Source organism: Lolium rigidum, chromosome 1, assembly GCF_022539505.1.
Source record: "Lolium rigidum isolate FL_2022 chromosome 1, APGP_CSIRO_Lrig_0.1, whole genome shotgun sequence".
Lineage (NCBI taxonomy): Eukaryota > Viridiplantae > Streptophyta > Magnoliopsida > Poales > Poaceae > Lolium > Lolium rigidum.
In genome coordinates, this window is record NC_061508.1 from 117,073,938 (window position 1) to 117,092,374 (window position 18,437).

General features: G+C 45.0%; 3 protein-coding genes across 3 annotated transcripts; 1 reads left to right on the forward strand and 2 right to left on the reverse strand.

Moving 5' to 3' along the window:
* Positions 1 to 1,877: 1,877 nt before the first annotated feature.
* LOC124680791 lies at positions 1,878 to 6,906 on the reverse strand. Its single transcript, XM_047215837.1, has 5 exons — positions 6,826 to 6,906; positions 6,062 to 6,237; positions 2,844 to 3,680; positions 2,556 to 2,711; positions 1,878 to 2,461 (listed from the first exon to the last, which is right to left on the reverse strand). The coding sequence occupies exons 2-5, from the start codon at positions 6,233 to 6,235 to the stop codon at positions 2,063 to 2,065; spliced, it is 1,566 nt and encodes a 521-aa protein (XP_047071793.1). The 5' UTR covers positions 6,236 to 6,237; positions 6,826 to 6,906; the 3' UTR covers positions 1,878 to 2,062.
* A 3,217-nt stretch (positions 6,907 to 10,123) lies between these two features.
* On the forward strand, positions 10,124 to 12,801 carry LOC124650588 (protein MICROTUBULE BINDING PROTEIN 2C-like). The gene is made up of 5 exons (XM_047190107.1): positions 10,124 to 10,200; positions 10,307 to 10,355; positions 10,700 to 10,981; positions 11,921 to 12,142; positions 12,316 to 12,801. The coding sequence occupies exons 1-5, from the start codon at positions 10,124 to 10,126 to the stop codon at positions 12,463 to 12,465; spliced, it is 780 nt and encodes a 259-aa protein (XP_047046063.1). The 3' UTR covers positions 12,466 to 12,801.
* A 421-nt stretch (positions 12,802 to 13,222) lies between these two features.
* On the reverse strand, positions 13,223 to 17,907 carry LOC124661608 (cleavage and polyadenylation specificity factor subunit 6-like). Its single transcript, XM_047199516.1, has 2 exons — positions 15,902 to 17,907; positions 13,223 to 13,849 (listed from the first exon to the last, which is right to left on the reverse strand). The coding sequence occupies exon 1, from the start codon at positions 17,829 to 17,831 to the stop codon at positions 16,056 to 16,058; it is 1,776 nt and encodes a 591-aa protein (XP_047055472.1). The 5' UTR covers positions 17,832 to 17,907; the 3' UTR covers positions 13,223 to 13,849; positions 15,902 to 16,055.
* Positions 17,908 to 18,437: the final 530 nt, after the last annotated feature.

The window sequence follows — 18,437 nt, forward strand, 5'->3', positions numbered from 1 at the left end:
CTGATGAGCCTCCGTCTAGATGATTGGAGGTTGAAGAAGTCCTGCAGACGATGAACAAGCGCCGGCTCAGGATGGAGGGGCCGCCCTACGGTCAAGAAAGACGGCGATAGTGGCGCCGTAGAAATCCTCCAAGGGTGGAGGGGCCGCCCTTTGGCCATCAGATACGGCGACAGCGGCGCCGTGAGAAACCTCCGACGATAAGCCTGCAAACTCCCCTGCCGCGGACGCAGCGGGCAGACACGAACAGCGCGCGCCTGAACCTCTCATCCGCCGCCACCACGATGACGAGAGAGGAGGGAGCCACCGTTGCATCGGCTGCCGCCAGATCCATCCGACCTCCGCACCGTCGATGCCGTAGACGAAGCCCAGTAGAGCTTCTCCCCCTCGCCTCCACGGCCGTCCAGGAGAAACTCCACTGAACTGCAGCCCTCAACCCAGCGCCCCTCCTCCTCGCCACCACGGCCGGCCAGGAGGAGCTCCACGTCGAGGATTTCGTGCATCTTGATGCGGTAGACGACCAAAAATTTATTGAAGGAGACTCTCCGCCGCCAGCTCCGACCGGAGGAGCAGAAGCAGCTGAGAGAGACACCCTAGGAAGCTCCGGATCTGGCCGCCATGGACCCGAGCTCTGCTCCAACTACCGGGCATAGAGCCCAAAACTAACCTAACCCTAGACCTATCTACTCCGGCGCCCCTCCTAGCCCATCTCCGGCCGGCCAATCCGGGTAGCAAAAGAAAAACAAATAAGGGGCAAAGTGATTTCGTACACATGGAGCAAGCACGGCTACAGATTGATCCAGCAGCGGCAACCACGCTGATATCATTTCGGTTCCTCTCCTGGACTGACCATCAAGACTCCGATTAATTCGAGATCTTGTGCTGCTGCCTCACCATGAAGAGGCTAAATGGAGCAAACTATGCACAACAGCATAAACATCTACGAAGTAGAAGAGAATCGGGGGGGAGAAAACAAATCAACCGCGGGCACTGACCTGCTCTCGTCCTGGCCGTGGTCGGCTGCTGCTACCGTACCTACGACGGTCATGAAGATGAGATCAGACGGGTCGGAGTCGACAGACGGCTCGGGCAACAACCTCTCACCGCCGCCCACCCCCTCTCCGGCTAGGCCCGCCTCCTCTCCGGCGCACACCCTCGACAACTACAACCGTCTGCTGCAAGCCCTGGGCGCAGAACAGAGGTTGCTCCGCGGCGCTATGCGTTCTGCACATCAGGCGTCAGTCCTCCTCGCCGGGAGGGACGCTGCGGCATACGTAGGTTAGAGGGCTCGTGGCGGAGGTCGACATCGTCCTCCCGTTGCCGGCTGCGCATTGCGTCAAAGTGGAAGGAGAGCGTGAGATTGTGAGAAAATAGATGTCTCTGAAAGAGAGAGGGGACGGGGAGCGGCTGGGGGTGAGGTGACCTGAGATGGAGAAGGCGCCACCGTCTTCCTTCAGGCCTGTGGACGAGGCAGCCTCCGCTCCGCCGATGGACATCGCTGCCTCCCTCCCTGTTGCTAGACGCCGCAATATCTATCCCCTCCGCCGCTTCTTTCATTTTTGGACGGCGCGGCAACCACCCGGTCCGCTACGTCGGCGAGCGGCGATGCAAGGATAGAAGGTGGGGAAGGCCGTGTTGTGTCCCGTGTGGTGAAAGTAGAAAGAGTGGATTAGGGTCCAGTGGGGAAAAGGTTTTTCTAGATGGCCAGAACGGTGGTCAAAGCAGCCGTACATTAATCAAGGATATGGACCCACTATATGTAACTACAGTCACACATCGCAGAGACACCAGTGAATGCACACGAAAGGACTCTGCAGCATACCAATTCCCACGCTATGAAAAAATACTACGGACACCTGAGTTGCACACAAAAGAATCCCTGTGAAGATAAAACATCCTAAGTTTGCACGTGTCACCACGATGTTAATTTTAACCAGGCCCCAAAATTCTGAGAAAAAAGATGTTTGTTGCCGGTTAGTATAGTACTTATGTACTTTTAAGGAAATGTGATGGAGACACTTTTTTAAGGTTTATTTTTGGTAATGGAGACACTTGATGGGTGGCATCATTTAATTTTATGGCAGCGGCTACAGAGCTTCTTAACATTTAGCTTGACTCTGGTGGGAACTTTCTGCACAACGTATCTTCCAATAGCCCAGAGGCCTTTATGGGCGTGCGCGATCATACGCCTGCTTGGCACAGGGCGGCATTCATCAAATTTGTTGTGTTCATGAGACCTATCAGCCTCTCCACGACTGCTGTTGTCATATATGGCGTCCAACGTCAGGCACTCTAGTGAAGTTGCATTTTCAATGATATGGCACGTGAGTTCAACCATGCTCTTTGCAGAGCAGAAGCCCAATATTTTCACATTCTTGATGCTTCCGTGGCAATGTTCTGGCATCCGTCTCATATGCGAGTCTTCAGCAGAAATCAAATCCTGCCTTACGCGAGTCTGTGACACCTGCAACCACAGGAACAACAGATACACATGTTAGAGTTACCGCATGCAGATTACTAGATATAGTAGTTGCAAGCTAGAGGAAAAGGTTACTTACACACAAGGCGAAATCCTCCAGGACAGGACAGGCATCAAGAAAATAAACTAGAGAAAAATAATCATAGGAAAAGCCCCGAGTATCTCCATCGCCAAGTAAAATGAGCAAATTCCTGAGGAAGAGGAATCTGGCAGCTAACATTGGCGTACTGAGCTTCTGCATACAGATGATGTCTAGGTTAAATTCATTCTTCCCTAAAAAAAGTTTATGGTACGACTACTGCTATGAATAATAATGACTGTACACTAGCCATCTTTAAAATGGAAAAACTAGAGTTTGAGAATATACCTCGCCATTCGAATATAGATTGAGCGTTTCAAGATTTGGCATAATGAATGGAAGCTTGGCACGAGCATGATGAACGAGGCTAGTTCCGTAGGTGTCAATCATTTCTAGTTTCTTTACTTGCAACATATCTCCAACTCTAAGTTTCTCAAAGGAACCATTCATATGAACAACGGAAACATTTGGAGCTTTATTTTCTATCACTTTCAGACCTCTGCACTCAAAAACTATCAGGCAGTTCAGCCGGTGTAGCAGGCATGGTAACTTGAGAGAAATGATCTTATGACAATTCGCGAGTTTCAGCTCTTCCAGGGCAACAGAATTGGAAAGAAGCTGCCCTAACTCATCTCCCGTTATATGCACCTCAGACAGATGCAGCCTTGTCAAGGAACCAAGTCCCGCCATGGGGTGGAAGGCGCAACAACTGAGGTTAAGATGTTGAATTGAGTTTCCACTCCCATTGAATAAAAGTGAGCACGGGAAGTTGTAATACACTCCGTTGTATCTAGGCACTGAAAATATAAGTTCTTCAATCCCTGGAGAAATAGCAACGTCAAGCCACCTGTTGAGGTAACTAGCGTGGATAAAAGAACCCCAATAACGAAGCGTGAATGTCTTCACGCCGGTGCCTGAGTGTTTTGTCATGATGTTGTCAACTCTGTTGCTGAAAATCTGTACTAGTTTATCTCTTCCACATGCCTTTCCATTCAGGCCCAGTGTTTCTTCACTGAAGGTGAGGTTCGGACGGCATCTCAAAGAGCTTAGAAATGTGCGAGACACACAGCCAGCTTGGGCAGCATCTCGCAGTGGCAGCCGGAACAGTATATCATTCCAGATGTCCTGCAAACACAAAAATGGGAGAAAAGTTAAAAGTGAATCATAAAGTGGAAGGTACGGAGTAACATCACACCACAGACATTCTGAATTTCAAGGTTTTTAGAGCCTAGGCCACCTTCGCTAGTGCTTCTGCAAACATACTCCCAAGCAACCAAACAATAACTCTCATTAGCTTTACTGTCCCCTCCAGAAGAAGGATCTTCTCATCCTATCAATCTCCTCAATCACCCATTGTGGCAAGGTTAAACAGGGCATTAGGTAAGCGGGAGAGCTAACAAAACTGATTTTAGTGAGGTTTAGTCTACTCCCTCTTGCAATAAACCCCAACGAAAAACCAATGCATCTCTCGATCGCTTTAATATATGGCAAAAACACCTCCCTGGGCAGTTTCTTATCCTAGAGTCGTATCCCCAAATAAGATTTGAGGGAACGATGCAATCGGACACCCAAGGATCTCAGCAATATCAGCACCTTCCCGCTCAGATAAGTTGATCAGAACAACAGTAGATTCAGTGAAGTTCATCTTAAGCCCAGTAATGATCAGGAAGTTGCTAGAATTTTCTTGAGGATCCGACCTCCTCCAAATCCCCGTGAATGATGATTCCGCGTATTGGTGAGAACCGAACACAGTTGATCATCTAACACAGGATGGCGAAGGGCTCCTGGTGAAGTAGCTGTAGACTAACCTGTCTTGTTTTTTCTTCAGTTACTAAGATAAGATTAAATCGAAATTGCTGAAGGTTGGCTTTGATTCCATGATCCACAAAAGAAGAAACTAGAGCTCATCACTTGAGCAGCAAGAATGAAGTTCAACTGATAAAGACTGACAGTAAACATACGGCCAGGAGAGTGAATGATGCAAAGAAGCATACATAAGATAGCAAGAGGGCTTCCAAGAATGTGGGTGGAAAAGGCATTTAAATAAGATGAAAAAATAAAGAAAAATAAGTTCTCATTCCACAAGTTAATTATCTGATAGAGACACATGAATTTATGGAGGAAAAGTTTGGGCAGGATTGCCAAAAGCTTTGTCTTAATCTAGGAAAGAAATTTGGCTTGTTCCTTCAATTAGGACTATTTTGTGTCCAGAGAAATAATCGAGTCTTCAAGAAGGCTCTGCAAAGTGTACTAAATAGGCTGGGAAGTATGCCTATGTGCCAGTGTGATCATAGCTGGACTGTTTTCTGCGACAAGTACTATAGATACAAGGTTACAGTGAGGTGATGTACCAACCTATTCAGAACGTGGACCCAATCTTTTTTCATAATGCGGAAAGCGTAGTGCAATAATCCTCATATGGTGAATGCAGGCTAAATAAATTGATGAAACAGAGAATAGTGGGAACATTCATGTACATAATATTCCTTTTCCTTTAGGACTGAATATACAAGGCTTAAAATGCATAAGATGGAACAACTGGCATGGAGAATGTTCATGACACCAAAATGAAAAAAATATGCCTATCCCCCTTGTCTCTATGATAAATTTAATGGCTCCAGGGAGAATTTGGGTGACTCTGTGCAAGCATACGAGGTTAGACCTGATGGGTTGTCTGGTGTATTCAGGATATGCTGCTGAGCTGTTTGAGATCAGGGAACCAAATAATCAAGAGAAGCATCACTGGCCGTGTCGACGCACAATTCATCGTCACTTGCATACGGCAGCAGAACATGACGAGCGAGGAAACAATACTGGTAGGAGAAGACTATGCAAATCTCATCCAACGATGCAATGCAATAGGAGAGGCTTAGGCACTTCTAAATGTTGATCTAGATGTAATTTCATTGTTGATTTGCTACATGCAAATTGTTTTTAGACTGGAGGCTAAAACGTGTAATAATCATGCACCGTAGACCTCTTTCATTGTTGACTCGTTTTTTTCTCTCTCCTTTTTTGGTTCCTCTTTTCTGTTGGGTTTCATATCTAGCCTAGCCCAACTTGCTTGGGAAAAAGGCTTTGATGTTGCTGTTGCTGTTGTTGTTGATCTTCATATGTAATTTAAGGATAAGTGCATATGCTGTCATAAGTTTCTGTATTATAATTTTGGATATCCATGATGCAAACAAAGAAGATTGAAACGGAAGTGTTTTTCCAGAGGATATTGTATAGTGGAACAAGATGAGTACAATTGTCAAACTGAGGTGAAACCCCTAATGGAAGCAAAAAATCACAGTTAAACATAAGATGGTTGAGTGGTGTTTTTGAGGTTACTAAGCACATATTGATTTATGTTGGATCCGCTACAAAGTGCACAGACAGGCACTTCGCTAGTGACACTCGTAACAACAAAGCAGTGAAGTTTCTAGAATATATATTCAGAGCTTACATTTAGCTAGCTATATTGCATTATTTAGCTAGGATTCATCAGCATATTAATGGCGTACCTTTGGAAGCTCTGGCAGCTCTGGCAGTGAATATCTCATTCTTTTGCCGCCTCTGAGATGATCATCCTGTAGACCAGGAGAGCCCTTTCTTCTAGCCAAAGTTTTGCGGCCTTGGGGACTATCGTCTTGTTGACGGCGCGAGCCCTTTCTTCTAGCCACGGAATCTATCGACATACCTACGAGGCGTCATCCAGGGTTATGAATAGTGCAAAGATTAACATAAGAAAACAACAAACTCAGGTCGCATGCCATGTTCAATGTAAGTAGTATTTCAGTCTGCAAGTACAAAAAAAAGTATTTCAGTCTGTACTGCTGAGTGCCTCATCCCGAACAGCAAAATACTGTGCGACTATTTGGTCATTGAGGCAGTTACTTATCCTGCAATCTCCTCCCAGATTAATGTACCTTTGTTTACAGATGCGAATTGGATTAGGAAAAAAAGAGCTGGGTTGGAGATCTAGCCTATCCGAAAAGATAAGATCTTGCTATCCATCATAGTAAGATTGGATGCCCAAACAAACATAGCAAGGATTTGATCCACCTAAGTAAATCAGTATGAAAGAAGAAGAAGAAGAAGAAGAAGAAGAAGAAGAAGAAGAAGAAGAAACAACGGATTTCCGCTTGGGGAAAGGAAACCGCAAACAGCAGAGACGATAAAAATCGAGTCTTTTTGCCTAAGAGCGAGGAAAAAATAGTAGTCTGAACAAGTGGAGAATATGCACCCAAGAAAACGGAGGCCATGAGCGAAGCAAGGGGCAGCTTACTGCTGGGCTGGATTTGCCGGTGGCGCCGATCCCGCTGCCTGGAGATGACCCAGTTGAGCGCCAGCAGCCCCACGCGACGACGACAACGGCGAAGACGACGATACCTCCTCGGGTCGACGATACCCTGTTTACCGCTCTATTTATTTGAACCCAACAAAGGCGACCGCCCGCCCGCCAGAGTTCGATTTCGATTCAAGTCCGACAAGCAAAGATAAAATTTGCTGCAGGACATCGTTACTTTCTTCCATTTGCTGAAACACACCGTTTGATTGTGTCTTTGTCAGTTACTATTACAATTTTATGGCATATTTGCTAGAACACACCACCTAACTAAAAACGGAAAGTTTTACACTTTTAGGTGGGATGGCTGGTTTTGAAAACAAAGGGCAAAACTTTCTGTTTTCAGTCAGGTGATGTGTTCTGGTAATGTGTCACAAAATTATAATGGTACCTGGCAAAAACACAATCGAGCGGTGTGTTTCAGCAAATGCAAGAAAATAACAGTGTCCTGTAGCAAATTTTCTCAAAGATAAAAGGCGCGAGCAGAGGAAACCGCGTCGACGCCGCCGGGCGGGGATGAGAACAATCCGCACCGTAACGAAACCCTAAGATAACTCCGCGCCTGCGCCTGGGCCTTGATGCTTGTTGTTCCAATCTTGGAGGCCCATTAGCAATATGATTGGACCCACTTGTGAGCGATTGGGTAAGGATGTCGCCCCGCAGCATATTAACCCCCGCACGCGTGTGGCAGTTTGCGGGCCGCGGCCCAATAGCGCGGGTTGGCTATGGTTCACCTGGTTTAGGAAGTTTCGGTGCGGTTTTTTTGTCACTTTTTCTCTATTTCGTCGGTTCTTTTCTGGTTCATTCGGGTTTTCCTTCTCTATTTTTAATATTTTTGAATTTGAGCAAATTTTGTCCAGATTCTAAATTTGTTCAAAATTACTTTTTTCTCAGATTCGAAATTTGTTTAAATTATTTTTTCTCAGATTTGAAATTTGTTTAGATTCAATTTTTTCTCAATTTGTTTTTTTTTTACATTTTTTTGTCAAATTTGAAATTTGGAATTTTGCTTGGATTCAAAAAAATTAAAATTATTTTTTGCTCAGATTCAAAAATTGAAATTTTACTTGGATTCAAAATTTATTTAAAATTAATTTTTGCTCAGATTTAGAAACTCGAAAAATCTTGTCCTAGCTGGGATTCGAACCTGTGTCAGCTCAAATCTTGTACCTATTGTAGAAAATATGGCATCACTTCTTTTCTATGAGCAAATAGTCTAATCGACCGGCCCACACGGATTTTCCTTCAGGCGATGCCTACAAACCATCGCTAACGAGCGATGGGTAGGTGCTCCCAAGAAAAGGGGGTGCTATATGCACCAGGTTTGCACGGACTAGGCGCTGCACATCCCTCAGGCGGATTGTTGAGCCGGCCCAACATTCCTCAGAGTGGATTTTGTACACACATGCATGGGTTTGGGTGTTTCTGTGACCGTCCATTGTGCTTTAAGATTCGAACAAAAAGAGAAGAGACAAAAGAATCTTTTCATCTACAATGGTGGTCACGAATCTTGAGAAATAAATGGACGGTGATGGAAACACCCAAATCTATGCGTGGGTGTACAAAAGTATTTTTGCAACATTCATCCACCTTTTATTTTATTTTATTTTTTGCTTTTTCATTTTCTGTTTCTTTTACATTTTCCAAAAGATGATTTCTTTAGATCTGATTTTTTTAAAAATCTAGAATTTTAAATGTTAGTTTTTTCTAAAATCTAAATATTTTCAAAATTTGAACATTTTTCGAACTTTAACATTTTTTGAGATTGAACATTTTTCGATTTTTCGAAATTTGAATATTTTTCGAATTTCAACATCTTTCGATTATGAATATTTTTCGAATATGGATAATTTTTAAATTTGAACAATTTACAAATTTATCACTTTTCCAATTTGATTTAAAAAAAATGAACATTTTTCAGACTTGCCATTTTAAATTTGAACTATTTTCAAATTTGGACATATTTTAATTTGAACTATTTTTGAATCTGAATTTTTTCGAATTTTAACAAATAAAATAAACATAAAAGAAAAGGAAACAAAAAAGAAGGCAGAAAAACAAACAAAAATGAAAGAAAAGAAAAAATAGAAACATAAAAACGAAAAGGAGGGAAAAAACGTAAATGGGCCAGGCCCAATACCCGACCAGAGTGTGCAGTGCCTATTATGCACTGATCTAGTCGGTGTATAGGATTGGCCGAAGAAAAGGAGCGCCCATATTTGACACTTCTAGCATGAGTTGATGAGCCTAGGCGCATGTTTGGGCTCGGCCTGTTTGTTGTTTCTTTTTTTCGAGTACCCGCAGGAGCTCTACATGTTTTGTATTAAGTTGAGATTTAGGGGCAAGAAACCCATCTTTTACAAGAGGATATGGAACCCGATCACATATTCGCCCAAGCCGCAGCTAGGTTACACCTCTCCGAGACCTACCTCTACCAGAGACGTCGCAAATTCCCATAAATAAATGTAAGGCACATAGAGAATCTCGCTATCATGCAAATATAATAGAATAAACATGAACGTCCATGGATAGACTTTACATGTATCAATGTGCAATGCCGATGATAGCGTGACACAACAAGCAAAGGTAGCATGCATAGCTCGGCAAATGCATCAATTGGATTGTCTAGGTATTTAGGCTTGTTCTAATTTTATCAGATAATCTTATTTAAGTACCTCGGATTATCCGCAAAAAATATTAGATAATCTTTCTCCGTCGGATATTATCGTACCATCCGCTATCATATCCGGCGAATTTTTAAAAATACATACTCCGTACCATACATCCTCGAAAACAAATACGGATGCATATCTAGAGGGGGAAATTATCCATAACATTTACATCCCTACCTATAATACTAGTATTGTGTTTTAAAAAACTACTTCCGTAATCTCAAAAGGTAAATATTGTTATAGGAATAATCTACGCGGTTGCCGACACATTGGTTCTGGGGTGCTGCATGTTTCCCCAGGTGGAATGTTGTTTTTTGTGGAATGTTGGATGTTGACACCACTGCAGATCATTTATTCCCAACTAAAATTTAAAAGGATTTAAATTGGAAACAAAATCCCGCAGATAGGCCACCAGCCATATCCCGGGTCCACGACCGACCAAGCAGAAGTAGTAGCAGCGCAGTACTAGTATGCCCCGCCCATCCACGGGTCCACGACGCTGCGCCATAGAACCGGTCCACCACCCCGCCAGTCTACTCCCAGCGCCGCCCATCTCGTCGCCGCCGATGGCAGAGAAGCCGGCGGGCCCCGCCTCCAGGTCGAGGATCCGAGGCGGGCTCGCCGCCTCCGCGCCCTCCTCCAGGTACCCCTTCCCTCGATCTGCATTTTCGGCGGGGTTCCGTTTGAATTTTGGGATTCCGGAGCTACTTGAGCTCTTCTTGACTTTCTCTCGACGTTTCTTGGTGCAGGAGGGTGGCGTCGATGGCGTACACCGCGGCCCCGAATCAGACCAAGAAGGTAATAAGGCCTCCTTGACCCCGCCTTAAATCTCCGGCGCCTTTTGTCCCGACCATTTCTTCAGCTTTTGGGAATAGTTTCTTTGTCTTGCTCGGTGGATGCTGGGTTCTTGTGTTCAAACTTTGAATCTCTCTTTGGTGCCAAGGAGTGTCGCATTGTCCTGTCTCCTGTCTCTGTGTGGGTGGCCACTCACTAACAGTGCTTTGGCGAATTGAAGAGGGGAATCATCCGTAAATAGTGCCCATTCCACTTGCCAAAAATACATGCTTGTTACTAGTTTACTACTAGTTGTTTACTGCTGCTGTACTGCTGGTTTTGATCTATGCCGACATCGACATGTGCAGGTTCCTGAGCCAAAGGTCGTGAAGCCGACGAGAACCACGCCGGCCAAGAGGCGGCAGCAGCTGGATCAGGCGCAGAAGCAGAGAGAAGAGCTCGCTGCCTTGCAGGAGCAGCTCAGTGGCCTGCAGGGGAAACTGCTTGAGAAAGATGACGCTCTGAGGTCCGCCGAGAACTTGATCGGCCGCATCAGTGCGGCGAATGCCGCGGTTGATGAGTTGAGAAGCCAGCTCTCTGATAAGGAATCGCTGGTGGAATCTACTGGCTCTGAGTTGCAGGATACAAAGGTATACTGGGTTTGGTTGGTACTTTGTGTTTTGGCTGCAGTTTATGTTGCCAAAGCGCTGCTAATGCATAGCTAGTTACGCGGCGCCTTCATTCCAGAAAACAACATCCTAGCTACCACATTATTGTGTTTGCCTATGAAGATGATGCAGCTACTTCTGGTATAGGACACTCATTCAGAGGACAAGTCTGTCGCTCTTTTTTCGTTTCGATGTATGGTTTTGATAATAGAATGCAAGGTAGCCCAAGGAACATCTTATTCGTTGTCGATCAGAAAATGATACAATTGGATACACAATTGTGTCATGTTTTGCGTGACAATAATTTTTGCACTTTAGTTATCCTGTATGTATGTGCACCATCAACTATTGATTTTTTTTTTTGCGAGAAATCACCATCAACTATTGATTTGGCTGAACTGCACTGATAAAAAGAAACTCATGCTGATTTGAGGTTCTACCTGAGCTGCTGCTTGGCATTCAATGCTGAGTTGTGATGTTCATGGACCCAAAAATTGCAAATGCAACTGTTCATTAAGCTCCATTTGACTTTTCTTTTGGAGAAAATCTATTTGGCATTATCATACTTATAGTTGATTAGCAATGTATGTCACCGTCATTCTCTCAATGCCATGTCAAAGATGCTTATGTGTCTCTCTGTTTTTTAAAATTGTTGAACAACAGATCCTAAAGAATAAGAGAGGAAAAGGCTAACTCAGTTATTTGTATTTGAACTGGCTTGTATTGTAGTGCTGTATGAGAATATCAAGTTTGCTTCTTCGAAATTGTTTAGTCATGCTTGTTTCTGTCACAAGATAGATTAGATTACTAGTGTGTAATGTAACGTCATGTTACTTATCTCTGTCTCGTGTAGACTCAATGCAATAACTTCATTACTGTTAGCACCGCTAAATACTTCCTGAATTGTTATTATTATTACAGATTATGTTGGCCGACAAGCAAGCAGCATTGGAGAAATTAGAATGGGAGGCAAAGGTGTCAAGTACAAAGGTTGAAGAACTCGAAGTTGATGTTGCCTCTATGGATGTCGAAATCTCTGCTCTGATGAAGGTATTCAGGAAAATAACAGAGAACAGCCGGACCTCTTATTCCACAGAGAGATCTGACGATTCATCGTTGGAATGTGAACCAGTTCAGCTCGATGTAAGATATGCCTTCCTTCTTACAATCCCCAAAACTCGCCAACACTATTGTTGCATGGCTTGTTTTATGAAAATGTGAATGAGCTGTGTCTTTATCTGAATAAGACTACCTGTAGATGTTTTGCTGCAAGATTGATGTTTGACTTAATGGTCCTCCTATTTGCTACGTTGCAGGATCTGGTAGGTGATATTGACATGGATAAGATGGAGCAAGAAATGTCGGCCTATGTCACTGCTCTAGCCGCAGCCAAAGACAATCCTACCGAGGAGTTCCTGAAAGCAGTAACCGAAGCAAGGCTAAGACTCCAAGCATTTGTGCTCTAACTTGGCTGCCAAACACTGACTGCTCTGTGCCAAGAGTAGCTCTCATGATGCTGGGCGCCAGTCAGTGTATTTTGCCTCTGATAATATGATATGCACATGAGCTGATAGAGGTAGGCATTGGGTCTTATATTGCAGAGGATCCGTGTTTGTATCCTCTCATTTTGGATCTGGAATATGGTGCCTTTGATCTTGTTGTTGTAACTCTATGCCCCCTATTGACTATTGAAGTGGAGTATATGACTGGGTGGCGTCTTAGTAGATGTCAACTTGTACCATTTTAGTGAACATTTGATGGTTCACCTGCCTGGAGTTTTAGTGAACATTTGATGGTTCAGCCTGTCTGGTGGATTCAGGGATTATTGTTCTCTGTGGTCTGAATGAAATTTGTTCTCGAATTTTCAGAAGTAATTGTTCCTGCTGTCAGTTTGGTTTTGGGTGAATTGTTCTGCTTTGTCAGTTTTGTCTTGTCAATTTACGAGAAAGAAGCAGCAAAGATACATGTATTTGAACTCTGTATCTTGCGAGAGAGAATTGTTTACGTATTTAAACTTTAAGTTTGCAAGAGAGAACCGTTTATATATTTTAACTACAGTATTATTTTGCAACGGCAACACATCAGGTACAATAACAAAGCATATACTACCTCTGGCCCATATTAATCGACGCGAGCACTACACTTTCTAGAACTAACTTCGCGTCGATTAAAAAAGAACGGAGGGAGTAGTTCATAATATAGCCCTACAACATTTATAGTCAATAAGTTAACATATTATGCTGACATATTCACAAAATGGTACATATTACAAGACAGACTATACATACAATTTAAAGCCTGTAACATTTACTAAAAGAAGTTGATGTTTCAATAAACCTAAATATCCGAAAACCTGCCTGGTTAGTGGTTACAATCCTAATGTTACAACTGGCTGCAAAACTACAGCCAGAAACACAACAACCAACCTCTAGGCCAGGTACTATGTAATGTAACAAGCATACATAAATGTTACAAGTCAAAAGTGTACAACACAGGCACAAGCCTAGAAAAATCAAACACTGCCAAGCTACCTTCAGGCAAGGACCAGTTGAATGTTGGAGCATTTGTCTCTCACCAGCAGCAGAGGTAATAAAAAAAAGTCATAATACAGAGTTACAGACAGTTGATCATCCTAATACAGAGTAATAGTACAGTCTCGCTGTTCTTTCCTCGCGGAACAAAGTAAACAAAAGAGTATTTTGGAGAATCACAACACATTTGACAGTTTTCTCGGCAATATTATGCCACTTGGCAGCTATATTAAAGGTAGGGGCAGCAGGCAGACGGCAACATCTTGTATCCGAGGAAGCTGAAATCATAGCTTTGCACTTATTCGAACTGCTTTTGTGGCTGCAAGCAAGAGAGTATAAGTCAGTACATGGTAGCAGGCAAACAGTAAAGGAGTAATAACACCAGAACATGCAGTACATCAACCTTAGAGATGATAGAAAACTATCTTCCATACATCACAAGTACCAGCATATCAATATAAAAAACAAACAATACATAATTAAAGGTTGTGAACTTAATGGTGTTTCAAGTCAAGTATTAAACAAAGTTATAAATGGCGAATATAAGAGAAGTAGAGATAAGCTACAGACTTGCAACAGGTGGTAGATGCCAGCAAATAGTCTGATGCCATCAAAACATAAAACACACCATCTATGAATTTGTTCCATGAAGTTAAGGACATATTTCAAAACAAAGGATGTATTTTAATAGCTGTAAATATTTCAAAACAAAGAATGTATTTTAATAGCTGTAAACGTTTCATTTCAACACCAAATACCTAAACATCTAATGATTACAGAAATTCATCCAACCATAAGACAGGGCAATAGTATTTGCTATGAAGGCAATGAACATGCAAGTAGAAAAGAGGTATAAGGAGTAACTACTGATAACATGACAACATAGTGAAAGTAACAGACTCGGTTGAAAAATCACAATATAGCTGCTCACTAGTCACTAAAGCCAAAGGGACCATATTGACATCAAACAACACCATGTATTATCTAACACAATTCCATTGTCATAAATCACCAATCAACTGTGACTATCAATCACCAAGTCATAATAATGCAATCAGCCAACAAGCAAAAAAACAGGATGCATGCAGAAAAGGCAGCACCAGAGCCATTAGGGTTTATAGACAAGCATTTACGTTTCTCACTAGAGATCTACATGTAGTGTGTCTAGCTATTATCACACAAAGTTCACAAAAGATAATTATTCTCAGACACAATTTAAACTTGAATGCAAAGCAGTACACTGATATGCTGAACCTATATGAGCAAGGCATTACAATGGGCAAATGTGACCCTATTTAGCTAATGGAGCACAGAATGTCCAGAAATGCAGTTAACGCTGGAATTGTAAATACAAATGACAATTATAAACAATTCACTGAGCAGCAATCTAGTTGGTTCTGCACAGACATAGCATGGTAATAATTTAAGAAAGGTACATGTTTTCACTGGTGAGTGCTAAGTCTAGTTGCCAATAAAACATCTATATGAATATTCACCATCAATGAAGGTTCTTAAAACTGTGGAACATTTTCTAGATTCAGTACAACTTACACTTCCATCGAGCAGAGTTAAGTCCAGGCATACTATATAACTTCACTAGCTATGTAGTCAGACTTTTAGACTAGAGCACTAGACTTTAAGATTTCAAAATTTTAGGCTACCCTTTATAGAATACAAAATTTCAGACCAGTACATGTGATGAGGTGAATTTGTAGCACAAGACTGCTCCAGTTTGGTACTTGATTTGTTGTGCATGTGGAACCTTGGATGCAATACTATATTAGTGTAAGTCAGGCACTTTGACATGCATGTACATGTTGAAATATCTCAACGTGCAAGAACATTGTTACCAGCAACAGGACCCCTTCAACTAATTGTCAGAGCGCCTGGTGCAGAGCAGAAGTAAATCCAAGCTCCGAAACAATATAGTTAAGCCTCTGTTAATAAGCTTATTTTAACTTCAAGGCCTACTCCAGACTACTAATCAAAATGCTGGAGTTATACACACCACTTGTCATATTTGAAGAGTACAAGACAAGAGCCTTTACAATCCTTTTTGAGGATACATCATATGAACAGCAATTGGGTTACAAGGAGGTTTTCTAACAAAGCTTATTTACAAGTTACAAATCTAGTTACATTCCTGAATTTCCTGGCTTGAGCAATGCCTTTAAGCTACAGAAGAATTAATGAAAAAATATACACAATAGCAATCAGAGCGCTATACAGATGGTTTACAGTGGGTTACAATGTTACATGAAATATGCAACTATACAGTGATATCTGACAACAGAAAGCTATGTACAGGTCTACAAACAAATGAAAGAATGATTACATGGGGGAAAAAAACAAGAACAGAAGCAGAACTTACATCTCAGTTAATGCTACAACAGATGCCTGGAGACACAAGCAGTAAAAATCCACCAGTTATAAGCAGTGAACGGTAGAAAGTTGGCATGTGCAAAAAAAATGCCACCTCGGATTGCCGCTGCCCCTACACTAGACATAGCCTGCATCCAGCCACATCACTCGTGCGACATTCGTCGCCGCTTAGAGTGATCAACCTCCCTTGACCTGCTTCTTCTCCCAGATGACCTTCCCCTATCCCAGTCTTCATTACGATCGGACTCACGGTCCCTGTGTCTGTGATAATCACCATGGCGATCTCTGTCATCCCGGTGCCTCTCCCTATCTCCTCTGTCCCTCTCCCTGTCCCGGTCTCTTTCCCTATCCCTATCTCCTCTGTCCCTCTCTCTTTCCCTCTCACGACCCATATCCCTTTCATCACGGTGCCTTCTCTCTGGCAGTTCTGGTGGTGGGGGCAAATCTTTCTCCCTCTCGCGCCTCCTTTCAGGTGCCCCAGACCATTCCCGCTCTGATGGCCTCTCTTTACCATGACTCCCACCTTCTCCATAGTGCTGATCAGATGCTGCATCATCCCCATAGCTTGATTGCTCCTCTCCTCCTCCTCCTCCACCCCAGCCACCCATGCTTGGGTCTGGCCACATCCCAACCCCACCAGCACCCATACCACCTCCTCTCCCAAAGAAGGCTGGGTTCACATGAGGAGCGACCACGGGTGGGAATGGCTGCATCAGGCCTGGGAACGGTGAACCCCCAGGCCCACCGGGGAATCCCCCAAACCCACCACCCATCCTTCCCATAGCTGCACCATATCCAGTGGGATCAAAACCCTGCCCCATCATCCCGCCAGGATGCATCATCGGTGGCGGCGGAGCGACCATCCCTCCATTTCCCATGATTCCTCGGCCACCGACCGGACCCATCCGATTCCTCATATTCCCACCTGGACCTCTACCCCCCATCCCCCCACCTCTCCCACCCCAATTCCCACCACCTGCTCCACCCCCACCTCCACCACCAGCTCCTCCGCCTCCCCGGCCTCCTCCTCCATAGTTTCCTCCAACCTGAGGCCCAACAGGGCCTCCAGGCGGACCACCACCGCCTCTGCCACCCTTCTGAATGCCAGAATTCTGCTGGCCCATGGGCTGGTGGTTCTTCATCTGAGCCTCGCCCATGCGGCGCACGGTGTTGGGCGAAGCAAAGGCCACGACGCAGGGGCGGCCATTGAAGAGGTGGCCGTTCATGCCCTCCTTGCAGGCGGCGGCGGCGCCGGGGTCAAAGAAGTCGACTTGGCAGTAGCCCTTGGACTTGCCGCTGGCCTTCTCGTCGAAGAACCGGACCTCCTTGACGTGGCCGTACTTGACGAGCTCCGCCTCCAGATCCGCGTCGGTGGTCCACCAGTGGAGGTCCCCGACGAAGAGCGTGGTGGCGCCGGGGCCGTCGCCGCCCCCGCCGTTGCCGACCACGATCGGGCCGCCCCCGTAGTTGGGTCCGCCGCCCTGGCGGTGGAAGCCGTCCCCGCCCGTCTGGATCTGGTGGTGGTGAGGCGGCGGCTGCGCGGCGAGGGGAGGCTGCGGCGGCGGCGGGAGGTGGCCCGGGTTGGGCCGGTCCATGGCGGGGGCGGGGACTGGTTGGACGCCCGGGATGTGTGGCTTGTCCGGCTGCCCCATGGGTGGAGGCGGGGGCAGCGGGAGCGAAGGCGAGGGCAGCTGCTGCGGAGGAGGAGGAGTCTGGTGCGGAGGGGGCTGGTGCTGCTTGGGAGGCAGCGCCGGTGGCTGGGGCGGCGGCGGCTGGGTGGCGTGGAGGAAGCCGTCCCCGACGTTGACGTCGTTGTAGAGGTCGTCGTAGTCGTCGTCGTCGCCGTAGTACTGGTCGACGTCCTGGACGGCGGAGATGGCTTCCTTCCGGTGGAAGGAGCCGTCCCCGTCGGGATCCATGGCGGCGGCGGCGTAGGAGGAGGAGGAGGCAAACCCTAGGGGGGCTGGATCTGGGCTGAGCCTGAGGATGGGGAGGTGGGACGAGAGAGAGAGAGAGCGCGAGGAGGTGGAGGTGGAAAAACGAAAATAAGCAGCTGGTCAGGCTGGTGCGGTGCGGTGCGTGCGTGGATTTGGATGGTGCGCGTGCGCGCCAGCCTTGTCTGAACCCGCAGGCGAGAGACGTGTCCCGGGTCGACATGGTTGCGGTGGTAACTAAAAGATTTTCTTTAGGCCTTGTTTAGTACAAGAGTTTTAGTGGGGATTAGCGGGGATAATTCGCTCTAAACTTTAAATCTTCACTTATCTCCAATGAATGTTTGGTGTTAGAGTATGAGAGAGTTTAATTCTCACTTATCCCCACTTTTTTCTTAAATTTTAGTGTAATTTTTTCAATCCCCAATACTCTACCCCTACCTAGTGGATTGGGGATGGGGTTTTGTGGGGATTGGGTGACAACAGTGATTCACCCAATACTCTAGAGTATTATCCCCACTAATCCCCACTGAAACACTAGTACCAAACAAGGCCTTAGGGTTTTTTCTTTTTTGGCTAAGAGCAACTCTAGCA